At 43.8% G+C, this 25412-nt stretch overlaps 1 protein-coding gene across 1 annotated transcript in view; it reads right to left on the reverse strand.

Moving 5' to 3' along the window:
* Positions 1–1874: 1874 nt before the first annotated feature.
* The window catches only part of ddr2l (discoidin domain receptor family, member 2, like), a 43641-nt gene continuing 20103 nt past the window's right edge, over positions 1875–25412 (reverse strand). Inside the window, exons 4-19 of the mRNA XM_078285026.1 lie at positions 24707–24782; positions 24027–24179; positions 21270–21417; positions 19887–19992; positions 19613–19802; positions 18500–18746; positions 18285–18374; positions 17263–17405; positions 16690–16801; positions 14882–14983; positions 11066–11310; positions 9893–10020; positions 8920–9117; positions 7231–7465; positions 5903–6052; positions 1875–4544 (exon numbers count right to left, since the gene is read on the reverse strand). Coding sequence (XP_078141152.1) covers positions 4410–4544; positions 5903–6052; positions 7231–7465; positions 8920–9117; positions 9893–10020; positions 11066–11310; positions 14882–14983; positions 16690–16801; positions 17263–17405; positions 18285–18374; positions 18500–18746; positions 19613–19802; positions 19887–19992; positions 21270–21417; positions 24027–24179; positions 24707–24782 — 2458 coding nt within the window. The 3' untranslated portion in view covers positions 1875–4409. The remainder of the gene's footprint in view (positions 4545–5902; positions 6053–7230; positions 7466–8919; positions 9118–9892; positions 10021–11065; positions 11311–14881; positions 14984–16689; positions 16802–17262; positions 17406–18284; positions 18375–18499; positions 18747–19612; positions 19803–19886; positions 19993–21269; positions 21418–24026; positions 24180–24706; positions 24783–25412) is intronic.

The following is a 25412-nucleotide window of genomic DNA, read 5'->3' on the forward strand; positions in this document are numbered from 1 at the left end:
TTTTTTTTTTTTATTCCCTCATTTAAAAACAATCCTCCTTCTTTCCCTCCCTCACATATGGAGCTATATTTATAAACAAATCGCACATAAACTCAACATTGTGAAATGCTTCAAGGGTAAAAAAGTGATTTGAAAACCCAAACTCAGTTCTGTAAATCTGTAAACAGGATTATAACCCGCATTCTGCAGGTCCCGTCCTCAGTTTAGGATTAGGAATCAGCAGTAACATCTATAGAGACACAGACTCTGTTTTACAACTTTGGAAACATGTTTCCAAAGTTGGGAATATTTCAGCCAAAAGAGAAACGCAACTTTTAAGGCGATTTTAGCCTACAACTCCGAAGAAAAACTACAACAGGAAGTAGTCATAACCAGAAGGGAAGCTGCTGGGGTTTTTCAATGTAAAAGTCTCATTTTTGCCTTTGTTTTTCCATTGGGGAAGATGGCAAGAATTCGCTATATAGATAAAACAGATAAGCAGATTCTAATTTTACCACATCACACACAAATTATTTAGTTATTCGTAGTCGTAATTTAAGGATTTAATTTAAAAAACATGGGTTACAACTAGGGCTGGGTATCGGTACTCGATATCTTTAAGGTATCGACCGAAATAACCCAGTACCAAGTAGTATCGAAACTTCTCCAGTCAAACGATACCTGCATTCAATACTTTTTGTACACAGATCTAGAAAAAAATGACTATTTGTATGGTTTTGCTCGCAGCCAATCACCACAAGCGTTCTTCGATTTAATGCGACGTGTGATTGGCCCGCTACCGCAGCAGCTACAACCCATACAGTCTGTGGTGAAGTCGAGCGCGGTGTGTGTGACGGAGTTGGCAGTTCATCGTGCCGAGATGCCACCAAAACGTAAAAAAAAAAAGGTATCGAATGAAGTACTCTATTGGTATCAGTATCACTTTAAGGGTACTGGTATTGGTACTGGTATCGTAATTTTTTAAACAATACCCAGCCCTAGTTCCAACCCTGTCTATAAATTTACAGAGCTGACTTTGTGTTTTCAAAGTACTTTTTGCCCATGGAACCATTTCACAATCTTGGGTTAAGTCCAGTTTGTTTGGGGGAATGCAGCTCCACACTCGTTTGGTCGATCGTACAGTTTGGCACAACTCAGATTAACCACTTCACTCCCAACTGGCTCCCAGTGCTCAAAGGAATGTCGAAAACACCCATTCACACTTCTCTTTCTCTCTTACACACACACACACACACACACACACAAATGTATGTGCACACACACAACTTATACACACACTCTTAGAAGTGTTAAGATACAGTACAGATAACAAAACACAACACTACTGTAACGACAAATTTAGATATTTGGTCTCCCTCCCTCTTTCTATGAATGTGATGTTAACTGGGAGGAAACACAAAACACATATACTGCACACTGACATCAACTGAGAATTTAACATAAAAAAGTGATGAAATGTCAAAGAAGGAAAATGTGCTTTACTGTTTTTACACTTTGATGTTGATGATGATGATGATGATGATGATATTGTTGTCTTGGAGATCCAACTGAAAGATCACACACCCCCTGCAGGAATTTGCAATTTGTGATTGCACAATATTGCCCAATCACCAATCACCTTTACTTAATCTAAGCCTTCCCACCATAGTGACCTGACAGCTTAGTTTCTTGTGGTACATTTATGGAGACATCATCATCATTGATATCATCATCATCATCATCATCATCACCACAATCATCTTCTGCCTCCACCTTTCCACAGCCCTATTTAAAATGACTAGTAGCCGTTGTGTATTCATCCTGCATCTGCCCTGCATCTATCCTGCATCAGTACTGTAAACAACACTCTCTTGAATGTTATGAAGTACAACAAATCAGCATATTAGAAATATTTCTTAATATATCAAGAAAGACTTTGTGTTTCTCATACGACTTGTCGGCAGGCGTTTCCTCGCACCCTCTGATGGCAGAAAAGAGAAGAAAATCTGTATTTTCCAAACGATTCCTCTGAGGTGCAGAGGAACGGCGCAGCAGTGATTGGCTGGTTAATGCAGTAAGAGGCGGGACTTGTCCGATGGCTCCGTCTGTCCAGGGTTCATCTCCTCCTCGGTCCCTAGTGGCTCATTGGCCCTCAGTACAGAGGGTCCCGATCCGACACAGTAGTTCTGCTACGGCCCCAATATAGACGTTACGCCTTGTCTCCACTGGCCGGGTTTAGCCTTGCTAGCATCTCCACTGTTTAGAACCAGGCCAGACCGGGTCCAAACAAAACCCTGGACAACTAGCTAGCTTGTTAGTTAGTCAGTTAGCTAGCTCGGTTAGCCAGCGTTTCCACCGACCTTAGAACTAGACAAAACCATAACCCTGGACAACTAGCTAGCTAGTTAGTCAGTTAGCTAGGTAGGTAGTTAGCCTGCAGCCAAACCTGCTCTAACACTGGTCAACTATAGCTAGTTAGTCATTTAGCTATCCTGATGTTCAACTGGCTAACTTAGCTAATCAGTGGAGATGCAAACCAAACCCAACTGTACCAAGCCAAACCGTTCCATACCACAGCTCGCCCCAGCCAGGCTGAACAGAGCTAATGGAGGCAAGGCAATACACCTACATGTCTATGGGCTCCAACATAGACATATACATAGTTAACATATCTACATATTAACAGGCCCCAACACAGACATACACAGTTAAAGTGATATCTTGACATTAGATTTCATTAGATTATTTTTCTTTGACAGACACTTTTTGTTGTAATCCCTGCTAGCAGTACCCATTGGTTTCAATGGAGAATGCTTACAATTCTAGCAAGCTGTTTCTGTTCAGAAACAGTGATATGAAAACAGCTTGCTAGAATTGTCCAAATTGACCATATTTGGACTATCAAGGTATCACTTTAATATCAATCTCTTGGCCTGACACTCTTGTCACATCATCAAGGCGAGAATAACTGCGCTTTTCCGATTTGTTTTGGTTCTGTAGCTCAATGGGTAGAGCATGGCATTAAAGGAATACACATATGTTTTTGAAGGTTGTCCTGTTCATCAAAATAGACGCCAAAATCATCCATGTGTCCCTGGTAGATTGTTGGCGGTGCTCCATGCTAACTCTTTAGCATACACTATTTTGAGTGGATGCTAAAGTGTTAACATGGAGCCTACTATCACTCAACAAAGTGGATGCTAAAGTGTTAGCATGGAGCCCTGGAGCCAATGATCTACTGGTGATGATTTTAGGATCTCTGCTATACCGACCAATGCCACAATCCACCAAAAACGTTGTGTATTCTCTCAGCGCTGCCAGGGTTAGAGTTATTCCCACTGGTGCCACCCATTCTAAAAATGTATGCACTTATGTTCAGGTGTTTTGTTTAAAAGCGTCCACCGCATCGCACCGCGTCTTTTCCATATTAGCCACAATTCAGTTCACTAAGGTGAATTTTACAATTTATTGTAATCGTATCCAATTGTTTTAGCATTAACATTCTTATTTCTCTTTGGTAAAAAAAAGGTCATAACTAAATTTTCTCTAATTTGATTTCAATGTACCACCAACAGCGTTTCTTTACCAAATTACCCACAGTTCAAATCACCGACTGATTTTCAGTCTGTGAGCCACACAGGTTTCAACGCAGCCTCTTGGCGCCGTGATGTGAACCTCAGCTGAGCAACATTCATATCCATAAAAACGACCAAAGAAGTAAAATAAGATAAACCAAGAAAAATAAAACGAAATAGAATAAAAATTAAAAAAATCATACACTACAGTTTTACCCTAGCCCTAGCTCCAGTGTGGGTTAATATATGAACATGAATAACTGAAACACAGACACAGACAAACACAGTGCTTTACAATAATAATAAAAACCACAGGGACAGGAGATACAAAGACCAAAGCGTCTGTCCAGTTGTTGGCATCCTGAAGGGCCGAACAAGAAGAAAATAAGCTGTGCGGCAGCTTTGGTGCCATGAGAAAAAGAAAAGAAGATATGTCAAAAGACACAAAGGTCTTAGAAGAAGTTTGAGTCCAGAGGAGAAGGTGTTGAACAAACCACAGCTCAAATGACAGAGATGGATGAAGTCAGGAAGGCTTGTTGTAGAATTGAGAGAACAGAAATCTTTGTTCGCTAAGGACTGAACCGTTTGGATCTCCCAAAATGTTTCTCAGCCTTTTCTCCTTCCATCTCCATCTTGTCTGTCAGAATATCCTGTTGCTGTCACTGCAAAACAAACCAACCCTTACTTTCTGTCTGGCGTTCCTCATTCCCTCTGAGAGCGACTCGCTGCTGCAACGCAATCCAATCCTCCGTCTACCCATTTCAGTCTGTCACCTTACAGGAGTCCAGAGATGGAACGACCCGCCGCCCCCCCCCCCACAGGAAAGCCCGGGCGGGACGTCCCATAGGCCTCGGCTCACTGGTTGACGTGGGGCCGCAGCGCTTGGTACAGCCCCTCGAAGGTGGGCCGGTCGGCGATGTCGCGACCCCAACAACGCATCATCAGCTCAAAGAGAGAGGGAGGGCAGAGCGGGGGGGCGTACAGGAAGATCTGGGACGGAAATACAGGTGAATTTAGGAGATCAGATCAGACAACAGTCCACTGGACAGTCAAACTTCAATACATCACAATACAAAAATGTGTCACTCCGTATGTTGTGTCAGGAACATGAATGGTGATATCAGCTCCATGTTATTCTGCTGTCAGGAACATGAATGGTGATATCAGCTCCATGTTATTCTGCTGTCAGGAACATGAATGGTGATATCAGCTCCATGTTATTCTGCTGTCAGGAACATGAATGGTGATATCAGCTCCATGTTATTCTGCTGTAGTAATCACTAATGAGACTCTTGACCATCACAGTTTCACAAGCTCTCCATCCAAATTATATTATTGTCACTTTGTAATGACATTTTTAAATTGTTGTTTACATTCTAGCAGCCAATGGCATCGCTAAAAATATTTGTACCCCCACACCCTGCACATGACTCAGACCTGGACTTGGACCCTAGCCCCCCAGAGCCCCCCCCCCTTCCCTTCCCTCATCCGCACTAATGACTGAACTCCTGATTATATATATATACAGAATATATATGCAAGAATACGCATTTATTATTATTATTATTTGCATTTGCATTTTTGCACTGTGTCCATAGTCTCTATATTATGTACATTACCTCTATTGTTTTTATCTTAGTACCTCTTCTTTTTTATTATCTTATTGTACTTACTGTACTTGTTTTCCTTGGTACTGTCTGCCAGTTGCTGCTGTGGCACCTGAATTTCCCCAAGAGGATTAATAAAGTGCTATCTTATCTTATCTTATCTTATCTCAGAAAGACTTTGTTGTCACTGAACTTTTATTTATTACATCGTATTGTGGTTGTATTGAATCCTGAACCTCATATCACGTATCGAATAGTATCTTTAGATAAGTAGATCGTCCATCCCTATTGTACAGGTATATATATATATATTCAAGTCAATAGAACGTCTGTGTTCCCACTACAACAATAACTATAAAAACATTCAAACGATAACTATAACTATATTTTTGGATCGATCTCAGAGCAATTTTTTTAACGATAAAACATTTCTAACCAATCAAATTAAAGTTCTAAGCGAGAAGGGGGCGGAGCATATTGATAGCTCACTGCAGCCATGCTTCGTTTGCTGAGGAATTGATCACAGATATCGCTGTGGTGGGAATGCTTCAGCAACAATGTACAGTAATATATATTATAGTTATTTTTATAGTTATCGTTCTAGAAGTGAATGAGCCTTCAGGCAGGAGGATCTCTGAAAAACACTCCAGTGCAGCAACCCCCTCCCCCAAAAAATCATCTTTTATTCTTCCCTCCGGTCATTCCTGTGTGTCCTGGGCGGGTGCGTTTGATTCGTCTCACCTGTCTGCCCTGGTTCCTGAAGAACTCGCCAGTGTTCTCTATGACCTGTTCGTCGGACAGCAGGCTGTACGGCTGCTCCTTACACAGAGTGAAGATCTCCCACAGGGTGACGCCGAACGCCCACACGTCACTGGCTGTGGTGAACTTACCCTGCGGGTGGGGAGGAGAAGAGGGTGGGGCAGAGGTGGAGGTAGAAGAGAAAGAAAGAGGAAGGTGGAGAAGACGAGGGAAAAGATGGAAAGAGAGAATGTGAATGAGATAGGGAGAGGGAAGAGGACACAGGGTAGGAAAGGAGGAGATGAGGGAATAGAGAAGGAGGAAGAGAAGAGGAGATAGGAGTAGAGAGAGTGAGAAGAGGAGAAAAAAGGATGGGATAGAGAAGGAGAAGAGATGGGAGTAGAGGGGGGGGGGGGGGGGCAACATAGACATTATATGACAATGGGAAGAGAGTAAGACTGGTGTTACTGGTTCCCATCCCACCAAAAGTTTTTTTTACGAATATTTTTTTTACAAATATATTTTTTATAATTTTCTAGTTCAAATTAGAGAGAAACCAGAAGAACTGGGAGAGAGAGGGGGATGACGTGCGACAGGGTCCTAACTTTTTTCGGCTGGTAAACTAAAAGGAATTTACCTGCCGAGAATCATTTTTACTTGCAAAAATAATCAAGATAGGCTATATTTTTGTGTCTGTTTTATCTGCATGTGTGTGTTTTAGAATATAATTTCGCCAAATAGCATTATTATTGATAAAAGAGCGAAGAGAAGAACATAGCGGAGGGATACCATTTAGGAGAGATAGTTCCTGTTTGGGAGACCGGATCTACTTTTATTTTTAAATACTAATTTAAGTGTAAACCAAGAATAAAAATGCAAAATGAGGACAGACCAGTTACTGCTTTACTGTCTTAAAATCGGGATCTGTTGTTGAATCTGTTCACAAACTTGTTAAATGTAAGTTTTAAACTTATTTTCTGGCCTCATTCAAACACTACAAACTCGTCGTACTCTTGGTGAGTAGTTTCTGGAGTTGGGAAACTGCAAAACTTCACTCACTTATAGAATAGATCTTTTTCTGTACGGTGGCCAGTAGGGACAAAGTTTGAGAAGTAAAGACCAAAGACTGTTCATAACTGAATAATTCAAAAGTTATCACCTCAAAACATGAACCTTACTGATTTATCTGCAAAACATTACATTTTAACGCCAATTGGCTTGCCTTGGATCTCTCTTTTCCCCACACGATCACTTCCGGACCCTTATCGATCAGTCTAATAATCACATTCATAAGCCTTCCTTATTTCCTTGGCTCCGCCCCCCTCCCTCACCAGCAGGATGCTCTCCCAGGCCATCCAGCGGATGGGCAGCACCGCCCGGCCCTGGATGCGGTAGTAGTCGCTGCTGTACAGGTTCCGGCTCATCCCGAAGTCGGCGATCTTGATGGTGAGGCGGCGGTCCAGCAGGCAGTTCCTGGTGGCGAGGTCGCGATGCACGAAGTTCAGAGACGCCAGGTACTTCATCCCCGACGAGATCTGCACCGACATGTGGAGGAGGTCCGATAGACTGGAGAGAGAGAGAGAGAGAGAGGAGGAGAAGAGAAAGAAGGAGGGCAGGAGGTAGAGAGGAAGAGGAAAAAGGAGGAGAGGGAGAGAATGTGAAGATAGGGAGAGGGAAGAGGAGATAGAGGAGGAGGAGGAGAGGAGAAAGGGAGTGGGAGGTAAGACATTGAGAGGGAAGACGAGGAGAAAGAGAAAAACGTGAAGATAGGGTGAAGAGAAGAGGAGAGGAGACGGGAGTAGAGAGAGTGAGAAGAGGAAAAAAAGATGGGATTGGGATGAGGAGGAGAAGAGGAGAAGAAAAGGAAGAAGAGGTTTAATCCAGTGTTTCTCAACCTGGGGCTCACAAGGTCATTTTGTGGGTTCGCAGCATGAGTCTGACTGGAGTAGAGTCTGACTGGAGTAGAGTCTGACTGGAGCAGAACGTGAATGGATAGATCGGTCCTTCCACTGGGTTGCACAGCATGAAATGGTGATGATTATTATTATTTTAAGGGTTAGTTGCTATGGTGACAACACAAGTGGAGACAGAGAAGCTGCTTTGGTTCTTGCTGTAAAACCTCTCAGCTCAGTGACTTGCTGTAAGTCGCTTTATACTAGGGCTGCAACTAACGATTATTTTCATTGTCGATTAATCTGTCGATTATTTTCTCGATTAATCGATTAGTTGTTTGGTCTATAAAATGTCAGAAAATGGTGAAAAATGTCGATCAGTGTTTCCCAAAGCCCAAGATGACGTCCTCAAATGTCTTGTTTTGTCCACAACCCAAAGATATTCAGTTTACTGTCATAGAGGAGTAAAGAAAATATTCACATTTAAGAAGCTGGAATCAGAGAATTTTGACTTATTTTTCTTAAAAAATTACTCAAACCGATTAATCGATTATCAAAATAGTTGGCGATTAATTTAATAGTTGACAACTAATCGATTAATCGATTAATCGATTAATCGTTGCAGCTCTACTTTATACAGAAGCTAGTCCAACTGGTCACATCAACATGGCCGCCGCTCCGACCGTCCAGGAACGCTGATTTGAATGAGAATGATGTTCTATCAAGTTCTGTGGTTTTACTAAAGTCGAGTTTTACACCAGTAATGTTACTTAAGTCAAATTTCAGCAAAGTAACAGCACTTTTACTGATGTAGGGTTTTTTGGTGCTGTTTACATCCCTGACTGTGTCTCCCTCTGCTATAGAAACATGTTGAATTAGTATATACAGTATCATATGTGTACATTTTATATTACCTGACTGATGGCATGCTATTAGCGTGTGTGTTACATCCTCACCTGACTGATGGTATGTTGTCGGCGTGTGTGTGTTACATCCTCACCTGACTGATGGTATGTTGTTGGCGTGTGTGTGTTACATCCTCACCTGACTGATGGTATGTTGTCGGCGTGTGTGTTACATCCTCACCTGACTGATGGTATGTTGTCGGCGTGTGTGTTACATCCTCACCTGACTGATGGTATGTTGTTGGCGTGTGTGAGCGTGCTCTCGATCTCCCTCTGCGACAGGAACATGTTCAGGTCTCCGTTCTCCATGTACTCGGTGACCATGCAGAGCGGGTCGCACGACACACACACACACAGCAGCTGGATGATGTTCGGGTCGTTCAGACGGGACATGATCTTTATCTCCTTCAGGAAGTCGTTCCTGATGGAGGGAGAGAGAGAGAGAGAGAGAGAGAGGGAGAGAGAGAGAGAGAGAGAGGGAGAGACAGAGAGAGAGAGAGAGAGGGAGAGAGAGAGACAGAGAGAGAGAGAGAGAGAGAGGGAGGGAGGGAGAGAGGGGGAGAGAGAGAGACAGAGAGAGAGAGAGGGAGAGAGAGAGAGGGAGGGAGGGAGGAGAGAAAGAGAGAGAGGAGAGGAGAGAGAGACAGAGAGAGAGAGAGAGAGAGAGGGAGAGAGAGGGAGAGAGAGAGAGAGAGAGAAAGAGAGAGACAGAGAGAGAGAGAGAGAGAGACAGCGAGAGAGAGAGAGAGAGACAGAGAGAGAGAGAGCAGAGAGAGAGGAGAGAGAGAGGGAGGGAGAGAGAGAGTGAGAGAGGGAGAGAGAGCGAGAGAGAGAGGGAGAGAGAGGACAGAGAGAGAGAGAGAGAGACAGAGAGAGACAGAGACAGAGAGAGAGGGAGAGAGAGTGAGAGGGAGAGGGAGAGAGAGAGACACAGAGAGGGAGAGAGAGACAGCGAGAGAGAGAGAGAGAGAGAGGGATGAGGAGGATGGAGAGGAAGAGAAAATACTTGTCACGCAGACGGAAATAAAAAAAGTTTCAGATTGACACTAACCAGAAGTGTGACCAAGTCAACTTTGCTCGAGTCCCAAGTCAGTCTCAAGTCTCCAGGTACAAGTCTCAAGTCAAGTCCACACACACACACACACACACACACACACACACACACACACACACACACACACACACCCCCGGTGTACCTGGCCTGGCTGGTAGCGTCGGCCCTCAGCTGCTTGACGGCCACCAGCACCGGCCGGCCGTCTCTGTCCGGGAGCGGAGAGCCTTCCCCAAGGAACTCTGGGAGTCCCTCGGCCTCACACAGGTGGACCTGCAGCAGGAGAGAGAGAGAGAGAGAGAGAGGAGGTTACACACACACACACGCACACACACACACACTATGCATTGCAACATACTGAAACCACAATATTGACTTACTGCAATTTCAAAACTACAAGCAGTAATAATTTTTTCACAGAGGAAAAAGTGTTTCAGTTTCCTAATCAAGTCCAAATCGTACTCTTTCATTATAAACACCAAAGCGACCACGCTGTTGACACGCATGACAGTGACATCACTTCGGTAGCGGCGGACAAGCTTTGCCTAATGTTGTGAATTCATCGCAGAGGAAATGGTTTGGGTGGATCGTTAACTAATGAAACCGTTTGAAAAGCCAGCGACAGGAAAACAATTCCTAAAAATTGAAATGATTTTGTTATTTTCTTTTCCTGGCATGACCTCAAGGTCGAAGGTACACTGCCTGAGGAAACACTTTTAAACAAATTTTGGGAGTTTCTAACGGTGAAGCAGTTAGAAACACTGAAAGTCATCTACCAGCTGTCTCATAGTGAACAGAGATCACAAGCATCCGTTGATTCTACAGGACGTTTCCAGGTGATGATGTCATCACCTGTTGTACTCTATAGAGGGTGACATCATCACCTGAGAAAGATCAGCCAATAGCAGATGGCAAACTTCAGCAGCATGTTTTTTACCATGAGATGTCAGGCTGTACACAGGTTTGGGGTTCAGTTCCTCTTTAAGGCCTTATTCTGTTTTTCTGAAATCCACAAACTTAACGATTGGCTCCTCCCCCTCACCTCTCCAAACTGCCCCTCCTCCCCCCCTCACCTCTCCAAACTGCCCCTCCTCCCCCTCACCTCTCCAAACTGCCCCTCCCCCCCCCCTCACCTCTCCAAACTGCCCCTCCCCCCCCCCCTCACCTCTCCAAACTGCCCCTCCTCCCCCCCTCACCTCTCCAAACTGCCCCTCCTCCCCCCCTCACCTCTCCAAACTGCCCCTCCCCCCCCCCTCACCTCTCCAAACTGCCCCTCCTCCCCCCCTCACCTCTCCAAACTGCCCCTCCCCCCCCTCACCTCTCCAAACTGCCCCTCCCCCAGCTTCTCTCTGAACAGCAGCCGTTGCCGTGGGAACTCGGCGGCGGAGATGTCCTTCCTGGTGAGCGAGTCGACGGTGAGCGCGGGCACGGCGTACATGTTGCTGCCCGTGACGCCCTGCAGCCGCACGATGTCCGTCTCGGCGTAGTGCGGCGCGTTGCTATGGAAACACTGGTGCGGCGTGCACTGGGTGACGTCGGGCTCGGCGTAGCCTCCGCCGCACGCTGCGGAGAGAGAGAGAGAGAGAGAGAGAGAGAGAGAGAGAGAGACAGGAAGAGGAGGGTGAGGAAGGTGATTGGCTCTCATCAGGCCGTCCTCACTGATGTTTGTCATTTTATTTTATTTATTTTTGTCTACTTTCTCTTGACTGTGTTTCAGATTTTTTTTAAAAATCTGTGACTGAGTTATGTGACTGAAAAAAACAAAGAAAAAGAAGGAAAACAAGACAAAGAAAAGAAAAAAAATAGAAAGTTCAAATGAATGGGAAGTGTGAGACTGCGGTCTTAGATTTATTTGGTGTCTTATTTTGTCACATTTGTCACTTTTATTGATCTTATTTTCATTTTATTTTTACATATTTCTCCACCACACTGGATCATGTCGATGTACTTTGGGACTGTATGGTGTGAACTGTAATCTGTTTGTATCCAATCACTGGAAGAGCTTTCTGTCAGGAAGTGATGTCATCGATCACAGTTGATTGACGATAAACAGCTGTTTCTTCCTGATGAATAGAAATATTTTTATGTCCTCATTATTACTATTATTGTCTCTGTGCCTGCCTGTGAAGCACTTAGTAAAGTGTGATTTTAGATAAGTGCGATATAAATAAAGTTTATTATTTTTATTACTAAGGTCCAGAAGGTGACCGGTTTGAACCCCGGCCTGACCGGAGGCTGCGGGACACGGCTGGAGCCGAGCTTCTGCTTAAATAAAAATAAGGCTTCCGGTCTGATTTTTTCAGAATATAAGCATAATTTTTACAAATCCACAACACTCAAATATTGACAAAAAAAACGTATTTTTGGACAAAAATAACTAAGCAATAAAATGCAACTATAAAATCTTTACAATGTTTTTCCATGATAAGAATTGTTCCCCTTTTCCCCATTTAAACAGAGATTTGTCATTTTTGGACAACACAGGCTACACAGATTAAACACTACACAGGACACCTTTCATTGTAACTGCATAAGTTCTCTGTCAAAACCCTCCAGCAGACCTGGACTTTCACTACACACCAACATTTAGGCCCCAGCTATTTAAGAAAAGTCATGGAAGGCGCTCAAAGTCAGCCATACTGTAAAACTGTGGCATTTTCTGACTGATGGTGGCGCTGCGTTGTCGCTTCATTAAAACTGTCTCCCATAGGAATGAATGGACTTCCAGTGTTACATACAGTGTTCATGTCTCCTCTGTCTCTGGACATTCAATCTACAGCTTTGTTGCATTCTCATGTTTCTGTATTTTATTTTGTCTGTTGTTTTTATATATATCTTGATAAACTTGAACTTGACTTCAGTTAAGATCTAAAGGTTTTGATCCACAGGTAAAGTAATAGTACAATGTGGTTTGGAACACACTTTCATGGAAAATACTCTGTTTTCTAGTCGTATTTGTTTGTTTCTATTGTGTATCTCATGTATTACCTTTTATTTCTGTTCTTTATTTTTCTGTTTGCCCAGCAGACGACTTGCAACTTTCCCTACTTTTTATTCAACTTTCTTTTATTTAATTGTGGTACTTTAACATCACTGTCTCTTTGAGTTTTATTGTATGTAAAGAAGGGTTAAATAAGAAGGTGTAAATATTTTTAAAGTTATTGTAATAATAATAACATACAGCATAATACAGTTACAGAGAAATATAATAAAACATCTGTCTCCCTCCAGTCTGCTGGATCTGATAAAGCTGAAATGCCATGAAGATCAACCTTTAAAAGTTTGTCACACCTTTCAGCTCTTACCACGCAGCCGGCCTGACGCCATGTGACAGGAAGTCAGCAGGAGGAGGTCAAAGAGAGGGTTACCGAGGAGGAGAGCTGGAGGAGAGGAGGAGGAAACAAAGAGAGAGAGAGAGAGGGAGGGAGAGGTAAAGGAGAGAGAGACTGTAGAATAAATCAGCATGCAGACTCAGTTTTCACAGCATCACAGAGACTGAGAGAGTGAATGAATGGAAAGACATGAAAATGAAGAAAGAGAGAGAGAGAAGGAAAGAGAAAGAAAGAGCTTGGATGTTGGATACTTGAAGAGATAAAGGAGATTGGCTGCAGAGAAACGAGTTATAGAGCTGTAAATGATTGACAGGAGAGGTGAAGATGATTGACAGGAGAGGTGAAGATGATTGACAGGAGAGGAGATGATTGACAGGAGAGGAGATGATTGACAGGAGAGCTGAAGATGGCCGGTGGTTAGTTGCTGAATCGTCCAGCAGGGGGCGGACTGCAGCGGTCTCATGTCTGACTTCAGGCCTCCGCTCTTTCTGACAGCTCTGATTGATTTTATTTGACAGATATGAAAATATAAATAAGGTTGAAAGTTGAAGGTAGTGGTCAGCAGGGTCTGTCACTTAAACATAGAAAGGAAAAATCCATATCATACATTATAAACCGTATATATATATATTCAAAGAACACATTGATGTTTTTCTGATTTCCTCTCAGCAGCCCCTTCACTGCTTTTTTGAAAAATGGTTGCTTTTGCTTTAATATTGAATGGTAATTGATTCCATTCAAACAAAAAAAACAATTTCTATTGCACTGGCTCTAGTGTTTTCTGACTGTTTTAGAAACACTACAAGAGCAGAGTCTGGTGTGAAAATGTTGACCAGGAGGGATTTGGGACTTTTAAGCCTGAAAACATGAATCTTTTGACCTGTCAGTCAGAATATATTGGAACTTTTTGCGGGCGCTCGGCTGTTTCCTGCGGTGGGACAGACAGCTGGGAGGGACAGACGGAGGCGCTCACAGTAATGAGAACAGTATTCACCAAAGGCTTCAGTTCAACAGCTTTGGCTCCAGTGCAGATCTATAGGCGTGAGTGGTAGTTATGTTATATTAGTAATGAGTGTTTATCTGAGGCCGCAGCAGTTTGATCCTGACTGCAGCCGCCTACAGGAGACAGCGGTGGTGATGTCAGTGATGTTAAACACTTTCGAGACCTCGTTTGGTGAAATTCAAGGACTTAAAATTGCCATGTTTTGCGGTAAGAAATGACACTGATCATGTTTTACTCCAGATCTTGTCAAGTCAAGAAATCCTGGTGAAATCCTTCATTTTAAAATTCCTGCTAACAAAGCAAATCTCCACCACAGGGTTTTCCTCAGGTTGCGAAATGCTGATGCTGAAGACAGAGAGCTGAGCATTTTAATTAAAGAAGTCAAGCAGTTTCAAGGCCATGTATTCATGTTTAAAAGCTTTTAAGGCCTTATAATAGAGATCATAGAGGGCCATTACTCATTTCTCGGGCCAGCTGGACAGATTCTGGCTCAGTTCTGGCATGCAGAACCGAGTCCAGCTAGCCAAAGTCAGGCCCAGTAATTTGTTCCGGTCTGCTGAAATTGGGCCACAAGTGTGCCGAAGCCAAAGAAAATACATTTGGCCCAATGACGACCAGCTGAAGGCGGCCTGATTCTTATGCCTGACACCCAGCCGATTCACCCTTGCTGAGTGCGGACCAATGCCGGCCCATAATCCGCCTCCTGATGCCGAGTCGGAGCCGAACGCCCCGACGCTCACTGAGATACCGCAGGTGCAGACGGGGTGTGGTTCCACTGGGAGGGGTACAGCAGGTTTACCTGAGGCCTCAGCGCTCTGGGACAGCTCCGGCAGCTTGTTCCTCAGCACCGCTGGGTTCTGGTACTGCGGGTCCAACAGGAAGACTCTCTCATAGTGAGGATCTGCTGAACAGAGAACCTGAATGAGCGAACAGAGAGAACCAAACAACCAGCAGGAACGCTCCAGGAATACCAGGAGGAAGTACTTCTGAACCACAATACTATACTAGGAGCTGAAGGTGCTGCTGGATTAGATTAACTTTAACGATCTCTGTGGGGGAATTGTGAAATAGATGTCCCAATTCCCCACCAGTCTCCTCTTTCTTTTTTCCAAGAAAGCGCTAAACAGATGCTTGTGGAGCACTATGTTGTGGTTCCTGCTGTTCCTAGAAGACGACTGAAACCCCAAGCAGCTAAAACGGTGAAATGTTTGTAACTTGTGGCGCTCTGCATGCTGAGCTCTCAGTGAATCCTTTCCACTGAAAATAAGGAGGAAAAAGAAGCTAGAATGGTTCAAGGTGGGTACGCACTACGGCTCTCACAGTGAAGCCTGGTAAATTAATGAATTAATGAATGAATTAATGAATGACTCAATCAATCAGTCAATGGTTTTCTCAGTTGGGTTATGAAGTCTAGCAGTAATTTTGATCCAAGCCTTAAAAACATATGTCAGTCTTTGCCTGGTTAAATCACCTTAAATAGCAAAGTCAGCCTTGTGTAGATGGTCAGGACATTGTACACTTATTGTACAGAGTCCAGTTCTACCCTCAATTAATGAAATTCCCTTAATTAATTCCAGGTGGGAGAGGCAGCAGCGAATGAAGCCCATAAACCAGACCTACGTGCTCGGTCTGCTATCTGGAATTCCAGGAAGTTCCAAAGAGTGGAGTGATTTTGTGCGTTCATCGTACATATCGGAACATGAATGTCCTCCAAAGTCGGATTATTAAAGTGGATACAGACAACTTTTCAACTCTCCCCCCGTTGTCCCCCCCTAGCGTTTCCAAGTGGTATTGTTGTTTGCGCCGCTGTCGCAAAGACAACTGGATCGCTTTCCGTTAGAGCCGAGCTCCGTGCGACAGAACAAACCATCTGTCTGCTTATCAACTCCTTGATCATAACACAATATAGTAACTTTCACCACTGCTCATTTTAGAAAGGCCACTGCAAGAAAACGTGTTCTTTGTTTAGATTATCAAAGGACAATGGATCATTTGTTTGTTTCTGGCTGCTAGCGTTAGCGTTACAAACAAACATAGTTAGATGTTTGTTTTTTTTGTTTCAGAAACAAACATAGATGTTTGTTTCTGGCTGGTCCTGGCTTCCTTGTAGCTCCTGGTTCGTTTTCTGGCTGCTAGCGGTAGCGTTAGCAACATGGCTAACGCTACCGCTACCGATAGCTACCGGGGAAAACCTATCTTATTCCTCTTTTGGTTGCGCAATGGATGACGCACTTCCTTTGTGCCGTAAATCGAGCCTTCATTCTCCCGGGAGATCGTGCCCGGTGGCAGACAGGATTGCATAGTGAAAGCGAGGCTTATAGGGAACCAATCTAAACGCCGATGAGGTCATTATTCTATAGCCATTACACTGTGCAATCAACATTTACTTCATAATGATAAGTTAAAGCAAAAAAGTTGTCTATAGGGTCTTTAAGTCAGAAACTTGGGGAAAATGTTGCTACTCAAGGACGTCCATGTTTGTTTATTGTTTGTCTTCTGGGTTTGATTCTCCGACAAATTAGCACATCATTCTCTTTAGCGGCCGACCTGCAAGTCGTGGATATCGGACCTTCCCGCCACATGAACGCACAATCTGTGTTTCCCTACCTGCGGGGGCGGTGCCGGCGCGGGGGGGCACCGGGGGGGTCTGGAGGATGATGGTGTCGCTGCAGGACGACAGACGGACCGTCACCTCCTCGTCTAGGATACGACGAGGAGCCTGGAGGAGAGGGGAGGGAGGAGCGACAGGTGATACAGAGCAACTAGAGGCCCCATCGGATGTTAATGTGTATCCCAGAGACACATGTTAATCCCAGGTGTAGATGTAATCCAGATAAATGAAATCTAGTCACAATCCAGACATAGTTCCAGAAAATGGTTCTTGTGGCTTGCACCTTAGCCGAATCCTTTGGGTTGCATAAAAAACCCTTTTAGAAAAGTTCTCTGTAGCTTCAGCTTTACAATGCTGTAAACAACCGATTAAAAAGCATTAAATGTTCCAAACCAGCAGTTGTGCAAGAAATACACTAGGTTCTTTATTCTGATTTTAAAGTCTTTGTATTTTAACAGACCAGAGGGTTATTTTCAGTTCTATACAGAACCAAAGAACCCTTGAAGAACCCTTTTATCTTTACGTTAGCTGCCGGCTGCAGCTCTCTGGGTCGGGTCGGCCTTCCTCACCTTCTCCAGCACCTTGCAGACATACTGGCACCAGAGGATGAGGAAGATGATGACGACCAATAGCAGGATGATGGTCACCAGGCAGCCAATCAGAATGGGCGTGTTCCCGTCATCTGGCGGGTCACTGGCTGACGGGTTGGGTGCTGCGGAGGAGGAGGGATGTGACAGAAATTGAAGACAGACGACAAAAATGTGTGCTGTTGGCTGCAAGTTAACTAGCTAACGCTTCCCATTCATTTAATTAGGGACGCTAACGGTGCTAAAGAACTGTTCTACTGAAGATGAATGACAAACAGACACTTTTTGTGAAAATGGTGGAAAAGAAAGCCAAAGGCAAAGATAGCTGAAACTGTTTTTGGCTAACTGAGGGTGTTTTTGACTTCCCCAAGCTTCACTTCACTTTACTTTGACACAAGACTTTCCTCATCCTCCACATACAAGAGTAACTTTTGATTTTTCTACTCTTTCAGGTACAGTAGCTTTGTTTTCCACCATTTTCATGTTTTAGATCCCCGTCACCTTGTTTACATCCCTGCTAACACACATTTTATAGACACACACAGAAAACTCTTCTGCATTTTTTCATTGAAATTTGTGGCAAGAAAATCTAAATGTTTCAGAAACCCTTTAAAGGAGTCACGTATAACATTTTTAACCATCAATATGTCATCGTCAAACAAATATTTCTACCTTGTTGGAGCTGATTGTTCTCCTCTGTCTCACTCCAGTAGTATTGTTAGTTCTAGTGTTTCTCCACATTAAGACTACATTTCCCATCAGCCCCCGTTGCCTCCTGCCCCCCCTCCTCCTCCCTGAAGAGGATCAACATGTCGGAAGTGATTTCTCCATCTTCCTTTCCCTCCTTCCACCATCTGCTGCCAGAAACTCTTTCAGCTTTAGCTCCGTTTGCTCTGGAAGAACAGAACCTCTTCCTGTTTTGTGCCGTAAAGCGATCCAGCAGATTTCCCTCCAGATCCACCCCCCCCCCACCCTGTTATCCCATGAAAGGTGAAAGGTCGTACCGGTCTTGGGTGTGGCTGCCACGGTGCTCTGGTCGGTGGACCAGGGGGAGGTCACCACCGGCGTCATCTGGGTCGGCAGTACGGTGTCCTCTGAGAGACAAACAGCAGTAAGGTTTTTGTTTGTGTGTGTGTGTATGTGTGTTTAAGTAAGTATGTATGTTTAAGTATGTTTATGTGTGTCTTTAAATAAATGTGAATCTGTGTGTGTGAGTTACCCGACTGAAAGGAGATCTCGCTGAACATCATCCAGACGTCGGCGAAGTAGAAGCGGCAGCGGAGGGATTTGGCGGCGCGGCGGTTCAGCGGCACGGTGACGTACCGGGCGCTCGGGTTCCTGTCGTCCAACACCGTCCTGAACTCCACAGGCTCCTCCTCCCAGCCCGCGATGAGGCGGGGCTTAAACCAGCAGGAGACCGAGGAGAAGATCTTCACACCGCGGGAGAACATGTTGTTACTGTGGACCTGGATGGAGGGATGGAGGAGAGAGAGAGGGGAGAGGAGGTGATGTTTGTCATTATAATGCATGTTGTTGACTATTGAATGTGTTCTGAATTGTTTTACGTTTTTTTTTTTTATTTCTTTGATAGCTTTTGGTCCCATGTCTCTCTTAAAGGGCAATTTCAGCGTGATTTGAGTTTTCCATCCCTTCAGTGTTAATTCTGTCTGTGTTTACATGCATGAACCAAGACTGAAGATATTTTTAAATCAATTTCTCCAAACCTCTCAGGCTCATTCACTCCCATTCAATTCCAAATGACATAGAAAACAACTGCAGACTTGTAACTCAGTCTGTAAAGGTAATCCATCACTGTGAATGAAACGCATTTTGCAGAAGTTCATCAGAACGCTAATATCAGATTACAAACATTTACATTTTGAATTTGGTAGCAGAGATGAGGCAGGAGGACGGGGTCTTACTGCTACTTTGTGTCTGGAAACAAACAAACCACTTCCTGGTCACTGTGTGTCCCATTTACGCATTTCCAAAATAAATCTTTCAACCAATAGCTAACGTTCTCTGTGGATACGTTAGGCCCCGCCTCCTGTCAATCACACCCCAGTCAAGCCAAACCAAAGCAAGACTCTTCCTCCAGCTACAGTCTGTAACATGAAATGGAGAAAAAAAACTTGATTTTACAATTATGGCTTAAAACCAAAGCCCTCTTCTTTACTGGGAGGAACTTGTAATATTTAGACAGAGTACAACTAAACAACTAAGACAAAGAAAAAATAGCATAACATGATAAAAGCTGGAAAACCAAAAAAAAGAAAATGAGCAAAAACACTGGAACTGTGAAGATCTCAATCTAAATGAGAGAAAGACAAACCTTCATGGAGGTGAAGTTCCTCTGCCTGTCGAACACGAACTCCGTCTCCACGTATCCCAGAGTTCCCAGCGAGTCGTTCCTCCAGCCCAGGTAGTCGTAGCCCGGCCACACGTGGTACTGCCGCGTCAGCAGGAAGTCGTCCTGACCAATCACACCGTCCGTCAGCTGGCCCAGCCCCCCGGACAGCCTCCTGTTGGAGGAGACGGTCAGTCAGTCACAGCAGGAAGCAGAAACTGAGTGTGTGTGTGTGTGTGTGTGTGTGTGTGGGACCCGCCTCCTCTCGTGGGCTCCGTCGTACACCGAGTCGTTGAGGCTGGCGATGGGATAACCAGGCGGCATCATGAGCTGACCCTCCGGGGCGCCGTACGATATCAGACCGTCTGGAGGGAGAGGAGAGGGGTGTGATGGGTTAAAGGGGCGGTAAGTCTGATTTTACTGACAAAATAATAATAATAATAATAATAATAAACTTTATCTATATAGCACTTTTTACACTGAGTACATGGAACAGAAGACAAGAGATTCAAAATGAAACCAGACGTGAAGTAAAAATAACATAAAATAAAATAAAATATCCACAATATATCGAACCACAATATATCTGCAGGGGCTGACAGGGTTGCTGATCAATACCAGCGACTCATTGATTATTAGGCCAGCTGCTGAGATTTCTGCCTTTCCATCAGCCTGCCAGTCTCCCAAACTTTCATAGCATGATCATCATATATATTTTGTTTTTCTTTGAGTTTTTTCCCTGTTTTCTCCCAATTGCATCATTATCAGTTCCCCATGTGCTCCTCCAGTCCTGCAGGTTTTTCTTCCAGCTTCACACACCTGATCCAATTAAAGCCTTAATGCTGATTGGTTGAGCAGAAGAAGCAGCTCTACCGGGACAGTGTGTGGCCCTGAACTGGATCAGGTGTGCAATTTTGTGAATTAATTAATCTCTGCATCTACTTTCAAATTGATAATAAAAACACAGTTAAACATGTTGGAAAACTTGTTGTAACTGTGAGTTAAAAACTGCAGCCAAATGCGTTTAAGGGTGCTTCATCTGGGTGTGTGGTGCAGGGTTTTTATTTTATTATTGTTATATAATTATAACTATTCAAATAAAATACAGGCTGATTAAGTGATTTTTGGAGCGCCTCGGATCTCTATTTTCCACTTTGTTTAAAACTGTCTTCGGGAATTGTCGGGACTTTGCTCTCTCATTGATGGACAAATGATTCAGAAATGCAAAGAGAGAAGAGAGGAGTGGAAAGGAAAAGAGGATGGACGACAGCAGCTGGAGGAGGAGAGAGGATTGTGGGTAGAAATGGAGGGGGGGGATGGATGGATGGGAGGGGAGGAGAGGAGAGAAGAGGAGGAGACAGAGGCTTTCCGCAGTAAACATTTCTGAGAAGTGATAAGAGACAAGCTGTTGAATCAACAACCTCCAACATCAACAGAACACACACACACACACACACACACACACACTGAGAGAGAGAGAGAGAGAGAGAGAGAGAGAGCGAGAGAGAGAGCGAGAGATAAACAGACCGCAGGTATCCTGAGGCATTTCCTCTTCAAAACAATCCACTAAGTATCTGATGATTCACAACAACAGCCTGTGTGTGTGTGTGTGTGTGTAGGTGTGTGTGTGTGTGTGTCCTACCCTCCCAGGGACAGCCGTACAGCTCCACCCTCATGCAGACGGTGGTGGACAGCTTGGTGACGGGGATGAGGCGGACGTAGCGGGTGATGATTGGTGGGTGAAGGTCTTTGATGACGGAGGCGTAGGCGTTGCTGTTGGCCTCCATCACCTGACAGGAACACAGAGGATATAACATAACATGTGACATAACATGTGACATAACATGTGACATAACACACGAGAGACGCAGCCGCTTTAAAATGTAATAAAATAGGAGATACACAGTCATTTAACGCTACATCTGTCCATTAAGCTCCCTTCAGCAGGCCCTGCTGCACAGAAATGTGTTTTTTTCTGACGATTTAAAGCTGCTCTGTGTATCATTTTCACATCATAAATCATTACCATATTAATTCTGAGACATTGGTATAATTACTGTAAACAAACTGAGACCATCACTGAGAACATCCTCCATAGTTTTTCCACCTGGTGGATCTGGAGGGAAATCTGCTGGATCTTTACGGCACAAAACAGGAAGAGGTTCTTCTTCTGTTCTTCCAGAGCAAACGGAGATAAAGCTGAAAGAGTTTCTGGCAGCAGATGGTGGAAGGAGGGAAAGGAAGATGGAGAAATCACTTCCAACATGTTGATCCTCTTCAGGGAGGGGTAGGGGAGGGGGGGGGCAGGAAGCAACGGGGCTGATGGGAAATGTAGTCTTAATGTGGAGAAACACTGGAACTAACAATACTACTGCTGTGACACAGAGCTCTACGAAACCAAACCCTGTAATTTTATCCCTGAAATGTCATTAGTATCTCCACATAAACATTAATTATCCACTAAAAATAACATATCTTTTAAAAAGTAACATTAGTATCATGGGTTATTAAGGGATTTATTCATGGGTTGATTAGTAATTAAGGGATTTTTTATGCCTTTTGTGCAGGTTTACAGGGTTATTAAGGGAAAGTTGCTGTCTCCCTGAATTTTTCATTATATTATAGAGTCAAAAATGAAGGGGGTGTTTAATGGGGTTTTGATGGGGTCTTCTCCATTAACTCCCATAACTCATTTTAAGGGGATTTTGCATGAATTAAGGGGTGAATTAATGTAAACGTGAGGTTATTTTAAGGCATTAGCGGTTCGTAGTGGAGACGACCAATCATCTCCAACATGCTCTGATTGGTTTACACTCATTAGACCAACATGTCACAATTAATCTGATAGATTTATGGTTAAAATGATACACGCAGCACCTTTAAATGTTTAATTTTGCTTACTTTCATTGATTAAAATTCAAAATATTTGTATCCTCCACATAAAATATAGGGAGAAATATAACTTATTCCCCAAATTAAACATGAAATGTCTCATAATGTCTCATAATTAGCTGGGAATGTGAAGGAAGACGGTGATTTCTCAGTCAACCAGCCTCAGATAAAAGTTTAAATAAAAACAATGAGCTGGTGTTTCAATTGTTTCCTGACGGTGTTGCCGTGGCAACCAGGAGCCTCGAAGGCCAGCAGGAAGCGGCCATGTAAATGTCATTTCCTCTGACAGGAGGCTGAATGAGCAGAAACGCCTCCGAGCAAAACACGAACCAAAAAAAGCTTCATTCTTCTTTCCCTCCTTCCTGTTTCTCCCATTCTTTCCTCCGGTGGATCTTTATCCCTCCATCGCTCCGTTCTATCACTCCGTCACACGTTTCCTCTCCTGTTTCTCCTCCATTCTCTCTGCCTCTCTGGGCGTTGTCCTGCCTCATTTTTCACTCCATTTCCCATCTGCCCCTGCAGTCACGACCCACGCCGCTTTGTTAAAACTTTAAAGGGAAATGATTCAGAGTCACAGAGTCTTCAGCTGCTGCCTCTGGACGAGGAATGAACTTTGTGCATCGGCCTCTTTCAAAGTTAAAGCTCCATATTCTCCACTTTTCACAGGTCCATTAAAGCTCCATTCAAAGCTGTGTGTGTGGTGTCATGAACCAAAAACACTCTCAATCCATTTCTCCACGTTCATTTTCCAGCATCTCTCTGAGCCTTACCAAGAACAGGCCGTTTCTGTCGCCGTGTCTTTAAGGCTCATTAATATTAACGACCCCTCCGTTCCGATTGGCTAACCGCTACGAGAGTGAAACGTGAGATGCCGCGGCCCGGCGGCTACAGGTAGGGAAAACTCTCCGGTAATAAACGATGACGACCGCTCGACCGCTTTGAAAAAAACACTTTGTTAGTCTATTATTTCTTACAGAAATGATAATGAGCGAACCTTTGTGACGCCACAAAGTTACGGAAGTCCAAACGGCTCGTTTAGAGGCTCGCTTTTCTAATATGGATTGTGTGGATTTAGTTTTGATACTTTCACCATGTTTAGATACACATCCAACTCCTTTATCATCACAGAGGCAAGGGAGGCCTGCTTTACACCTGTAAGTCTTCTACAGATCATTTGTTAACTTCATGTTTTCCTATTGAACCATTTAACATTATTATTTTTCCCATTAACAAGTAGTGCAACAAATGACCATTTCAGTTTATATAATTTTTATAATATTACAGTTACCAATAAAAAAAGTAAGTTATCAAAAAGAAAAAAAATTGTTATCACTACCTTTAAATACCAGATTAAAGTTGAATGATCTAAAACATTATGATTATCTTTAACGAGAAACTAATATACTCAGAAGTGAAAGGAATTACTACTTTCAGTGGGAAAAGTAATAAGAGTATTTTTGAGTGACGGGTCTTAAAATCACTTTCTGAGGATTTTTTGAGACCTCACCCGGTTCCCCAGCCGGTTCCTCCAGGACCGCCACAGCAGCCCGTCTCTGCTGTAGTTGAGGCGGTACGCTCGGGCGAACTCGTTCCCGGAGCTGCGGGCGTATCGACCCTGAGTCCCCACCACCGTCAGGAAGGTCAGCCGGCCCAGGTCCACCTGTCGACCAATCAGCTTTTAGCACGTCACACAACATGATGTAATACAGAAATACTAGCCTGCTGCACCTGTTAGCCGGCTGATAATAAAATTCACGTTTTCCGTCTCTGCCTCCTGAAGCTTTCACTAGTTTTTCTGTATTCTGACAATAAACACCTTTGTCTTTTCCTCTGTTGTATATTTTGTTGTTAGTTTTGTGAAGCATCAAACACTTCACTTGTCCTAAACCACTAAAACGTGAACTGGCAAACTACAGCTAAAGAAGCTGGTTGTGCATCATGAAGTAAACATATTTTCCTATATGGAGAGTTCTGTAGTGCAGAAAGATGCACAGCAACACTTTAGACTCTGTGAATGTTACTGGGTTCACATTGTTTATTTTTCTCACAGTTTAAAAGCTTGTAAGCGTCCAAAGTTTCCGACAAATCTAGTTCTTGTCGTTCCGAGGGTTTTGGGGATAATGTGATCTGTGTGAATGTGATATGAGCAGATGCTTAAAGAAACAAAAACAAATGCTAAGAGCAGACCTGCAGGTACTGACTGTCTGACGGCTCCAGCTGGCCTTCAGGACACCAGGCTCCATCCCCCTCCTCACGATTCAACCTGACAGAGAGACAGAGAGAGAGAGAGAGAGAGAGAGAGAGAGAGACAGACAGACAGAGAGCGAGAGACAGACAGAGAGACAGACAGACAGACAGACAGAGAGAGAGAGACAGACAGACAGACAGACAGACAGACAGACAGAGAGAGAGAGAGACAGACAGACAGAGAGACAGACAGAGAGAGAGAGAGAGAGAGAGACAGACAGAGAGAGAGACAGATGTTCACCAGTCTACTAAAGTCTAAACTAAAAGTTTTATAATATCTGGAACTATAAAAGGTCTTTAATTCACTTAGTGTCATTGAACACAGTGATTCTCGGCCTTTTTCATATCAGTTCAGTCCACATTAGAGCCACAGACCCCGTTTGATGAGATTTTGTCTCTCAGACCCAAACTGAGAATATTTTTTATTATTGTCAGATATGATTTTGTCCAGATCTCCATGACTGTCTGTGTTGCAGGTAGAGAGATAACAGAGAAACTATGATCAGAACAATCATTCTTCTACATTCTCCAACTGTGTTAACTTCTAGTAAATGAAATAATGCTGAAGTTTAACACTTCATCAGGTTGCTGGGGACCCCCTGGACCCCCCTCAAGGACCCCTGGTGGTCCCCGGACCCCACGTTGA

Source organism: Centroberyx gerrardi, chromosome 8, assembly GCF_048128805.1.
Source record: "Centroberyx gerrardi isolate f3 chromosome 8, fCenGer3.hap1.cur.20231027, whole genome shotgun sequence".
Lineage (NCBI taxonomy): Eukaryota > Metazoa > Chordata > Actinopteri > Beryciformes > Berycidae > Centroberyx > Centroberyx gerrardi.